Source organism: Pygoscelis adeliae, unplaced genomic scaffold (genome assembly GCF_000699105.1).
Source record: "Pygoscelis adeliae isolate BGI_AS28 unplaced genomic scaffold, ASM69910v1 Scaffold108, whole genome shotgun sequence".
In the NCBI taxonomy this organism is placed as follows: domain Eukaryota; kingdom Metazoa; phylum Chordata; class Aves; order Sphenisciformes; family Spheniscidae; genus Pygoscelis; species Pygoscelis adeliae.
Window position 1 is genome coordinate 1,784,870 of NW_008825498.1, and position 4,350 is coordinate 1,789,219.

Sequence of the window (4,350 nt, forward strand, 5' to 3'; positions counted from 1 at the left end):
GCCCCTCGCACCGACCCCGACCGGGACCGGGACCGGGACCCCGCTCTCCCCTCGGCAGTCACCAGCCGGAGCAGGCCGCCCGGCAGAACCCAGGGCCGTTATTTCTTGCAATATCCGAATGGGTGGTTCAGCTCTGGATTTTAACACATACAAATTAACGTTCGCAAGTTTAATAACAACCAGTACTAGAAGCAAATCATTGTATAAAGCTCATAGAAAAAAAAATGCCAAATGGGTCAGGTCTTTCTTTGCCTGGGGGGGAAGACACAACCAAACCCCAAGCATTCCAAACGAAGGCCTCGTGGAAACAAGCATACCCCCTCCAGAACAAGTTATGAACAAGTCACGATCGACTATCGGTGTAGGCAGCTGAAATACAAGTATTCATTCCTTCTACAAGCAGCTACTTTAACTAGTGACAGAGTTTACACGGTCCCATTAGCCGGGGAGTGCCAGGAGGACACGCTCCTGGCCAGGGGCACGCTCACGTGTGATGCACAGGAGCTGCTGCTCCCCAAGTCAAGGTGGCCAGCCCAGATGCGAGGGCACCAGCTAAGGGCTGAACGTACCGATACCACCGCCCGCTGCTCTGCAAACCTGCTGGAGCTATGAACTGCCCGACTGCAAGTCAAAATAGATCTACAGTGCGTTAACATGAAAACAAGGGCTGGCCCGAGATGAGCAAATGGAAGACTACGCTTCAGGCTCTAGCAGGAGCACCCCCTCTCCCCCCGTCTCTTCTTGCAGTCCTAGCGTTAACGGGCACTTCGTGTGAACCCCGCTGCCCTAACCCACAAGGGAACGTGAACAAACGACTGCGTGCCAAGCTAGACTTGAGGTTGCTGTCCCACTACTTCAAAATAAGACTGACTCACCCCGGACATTAAAAACAGAGAATCAGCTTATGGCTGTTCCCGCAGGTCCAGTAGGAATACCAAAACTTCTAAATACAATTGTTAACGGCAAGAAACACTGCTTATGTGACTTATCAGACACCTAAGTGTCTGACCAAACCTCTCCAATAATTCCTAAGAGCGCTGCGGTATTCACTTGCTTCAATGTGTATTCAGAACATACAAAGTTGACAACTTAAAGCTTTATTGTAGTTTGCAATAATATAAACAAGTGCTGAAATTCAGTCAATGTCCATTTCAGGAAGCTTCTTCTCCGTGGCTGTTGGGGCAGCGGCGCTCTCTTCCGCAGCCTGGGACCCGCTGTTGGCTTCTCCCTGGCCTTCTACTGGTCCATTGGGCTCAGCCGGTTTCTGCTCCTCCTTCGGGAGTTCAACTTTGGGTTTTGGTTTGGTGACTATAGGATTACAAATACCTGCCAATTCCTAGAAAACACAGAAATAGAAACATTTCTAACAGCATCTTATCTACCAACAGCTGTACTTTAACCTGTCGCTCAAATTAACTTTTGACAACACCAGATGGATATTCGAGCTGGCCGCCGATGTTCCCCCAATACACGTTTAACAGATCAATACCCAGTCACTGTCCTTTACTATACATCTCTTGCCTCGGAGTTTTCCTCTGGGCACAAACAACTAGATGAAGAAACAGAAAGATTCATGGAAATTCAGTGGATTATGTAGAAAGACTTACTTTAGTTTTAGCTTGTATGTCTTTAGCTTTTATAACTGGGTCCAAAGTAAGACTGCGCTTGTTTTGAAGATTAAGTTTGTTGTTCATCCACTCCATAGCTTCGTTTGCACTCTTCTCCACTTTTGCTACATCTGCTTCATCGAGGTGGTCGTACTGTTCATCCTGGAACAGCCAAATTAGTAGTAGCTGTGCAGATATTTGTTTTGAACATCTAAATTGCATGTTTACTTCTTCAAACTTTTAGCTTCAAAATACCAGAAAGACCATTCAGCCAGAAGGCTGTTGTAGTTAGCAGAGCAATTAAGCTGATCACCCACAGCTCTGTAACCAGAGAACTGAAGTTCTACTGCTGTTGGCATTATCCCTCCATGAGGAAATCAACACCCGATTAAAAAACTGCCAGATTTTCAAGCCAACATCCACTTCTGAAAATATGGTACGTATCAAGAACTCCGAAGCTAGCCAGGAGGTCGCACCAGCTTTTTCTTTAAAGGAGCTTACTTAAAATTCAGAAGAGATTCGTACCACTTCCTCGCATTTGCCAGAAATTAAGTATGGAAATACCTTTGCTTTGAATGCATCAACAGTTTTCATGTACTGTTGAATTTGCTTCCCCAAGTCCTCAAACGCTTTTGGTCTTTCCTCCGATTCTTGAAATCTTGCCTGAATAGGCTGACCCAGAGTCTGAAACAAAGTACAACAGGTATCAGAGACCACGCAGCACCACATGTGATCCTGCAAGATCTGACAGGGTACGTCAACATGTCTCAACGCCTGTGGAACTCCTACTCTTCCCTCCACTTGCAGGAGGGACTGAGTCTCCCTCAGCCCTGTGTTGTTACAGCTCTGTTGGAGATCTGCTCCTCGTTACTTCATAAGCAAACCAAGCAGTTTGTTACTGGTGCTAATCTCTGCATCAGCAGACCTAAGACAGCTCCCCGCTTGATCAAAGTTCTCTAGATTCAGTAAATTCTGATGGGAATGCAAGGACCACTTACCTTCAATTCCATCAATTTATCAATGTAAATTTGTTTGGGTTGGTCTTCACCATCTTCATAAAGCCAGTTTTCTGTATCTTCCAGCTTCAGTGTGAAACTATTTCGATCCTGAAGCAACCCATACAAAATAGGTAGGTGAGAGAACTCTATTAGATGGCAGACGGTATTAAATGATACTCGGAACCTTTCTGGAAGGGTTACATTTTTAGGATGTAAAGAACTCTGTCTGAAACTCTATCTTATTTTAGTGAAAAATAAGAAATAAAATATTCTTCAGTATGGCTTCACGGTGGAGACCAGGCCTAAGGAAGAACCACCTCTGACACCCACGGTTAGATCAATGCTGTCATGTAAAAGCCTATTTTTTTCCTTCTTCCCCCACCCACCCCCCCCTCACATTTTCATCATCACTATATGAGCAAGTCTGAGAACAGAGTGAAACTTATCTTTAGCAAAGGTGCCATGAGTCTCACTTGACTTGTCCCAATTTTAGCTCTGATGTAGGTATCTAGGCTCTACAGACACCTTGGCTGGCAAGGCTCCCGTTATAATCACTGGAGATCTAGTCAAGAGTTTGGAGTGATTCATCTGACTAGTGTAGTCATCTAACTTAGAATTATATTAATTACACACCAAACTCCTTCAGTACACCAGGGAAAGCTCATTAATAATACCAAGAGATTTTTAGGCAACCTGTCCAGATACAGGTACCCACATTTAGTCAGACTAATCCCACCTCCTGCGTTCTTAGGTAGGCTTGTTCTTTTTTTTTTTTAAATGTTAAAAAAATCCTAAATACTGACAAAGAGCCAAGAAAGAACAGGCTGCCTTAAAATGACTGGTGCAGGTGCTCCTAGTCTGTTTCAGTCTGAAAACACATGCCCTGATAGCATCTTAATTGCTGCAACTGTTTTGGAAAAGAACACACGGTATATCCTGGGTACCATCTGCTTGTACTTGGGCCACATTTAGAAGGTTATCTTCATAGCCAGAAAGGTTAAAAGCTGTTTCTCCAAATTTAAAGTCTGAAAATACAGTCTAAGTAAACACAGTATCTGATACAGGTCAAAGGTTAATAAAATACAACTGTTCATTGCAACAAAATATAGTAGAAGACAATCAAGCCAGAAATACTTACATCTTCACTAACGAATTTCTCATAGATACCGCAGAGTTTGTCTCTCATATCATACACATATTCTTCCACTGCATTCTTGGCATCATTCCTCTCTTTCTCTAGCTTATCCTGCATTATCATTTTACCCTGTGAACAAGTTATCAAATTAGTTGGCTAAAGAGCCAGGATACCTTGTTAGCAGAGGCTTAAGTTTGACTAAGCTTTTTTAAATACTGTGGTTTACAGAACTGTTCTAAACACAAGCGCACGAAGAAAAACTGATTTCAGTTTTGGTGGGATATCCAATACAGCACAGAACAGTCTTGTTCCAGTTGAGGAACCTTCACCCTGACGGTAGCAGCCGTCGAGTACCTTGTAACCGCACCTGATTTTGGAACTAAGTCACCTTGTGAACTAGCTTTCCTGCAGAACACCTCTTCAGTAAAAGTTACAGCATTCAATTAACAATAATAATATACTTTGGCTCCATGAGGCACTGTTGTTCACCTCACAAAAAACTGCTTTCCCCCCCCCCTTTCCTTGATCACCCTTGAACATTAACTGTGTTTAGTGAACAGCAAAATCTCTGGAGATCAACTAGTGAAATTTTTAGCTTGGTCAAGTAAGA

At 43.6% G+C, this 4,350-nt stretch overlaps 1 protein-coding gene across 1 annotated transcript in view; it reads right to left on the minus strand.

The window, feature by feature from the left end:
• Window positions 1-1,079: 1,079 nt before the first annotated feature.
• Window positions 1,080-4,350, minus strand: part of HSPA4 (heat shock 70kDa protein 4) — a 13,501-nt gene continuing 10,230 nt past the window's right edge. Inside the window, exons 13-18 of the mRNA XM_009331393.1 lie at window positions 4,346-4,350; window positions 3,744-3,890; window positions 2,606-2,713; window positions 2,172-2,291; window positions 1,608-1,769; window positions 1,080-1,336 (exon numbers count right to left, since the gene is read on the minus strand). The exon at window positions 4,346-4,350 is cut by the window's right edge and continues 127 nt beyond it. Of these exons, the coding sequence (XP_009329668.1) occupies window positions 1,136-1,336; window positions 1,608-1,769; window positions 2,172-2,291; window positions 2,606-2,713; window positions 3,744-3,890; window positions 4,346-4,350 (743 nt within the window). The 3' untranslated portion in view covers window positions 1,080-1,135. The remainder of the gene's footprint in view (window positions 1,337-1,607; window positions 1,770-2,171; window positions 2,292-2,605; window positions 2,714-3,743; window positions 3,891-4,345) is intronic.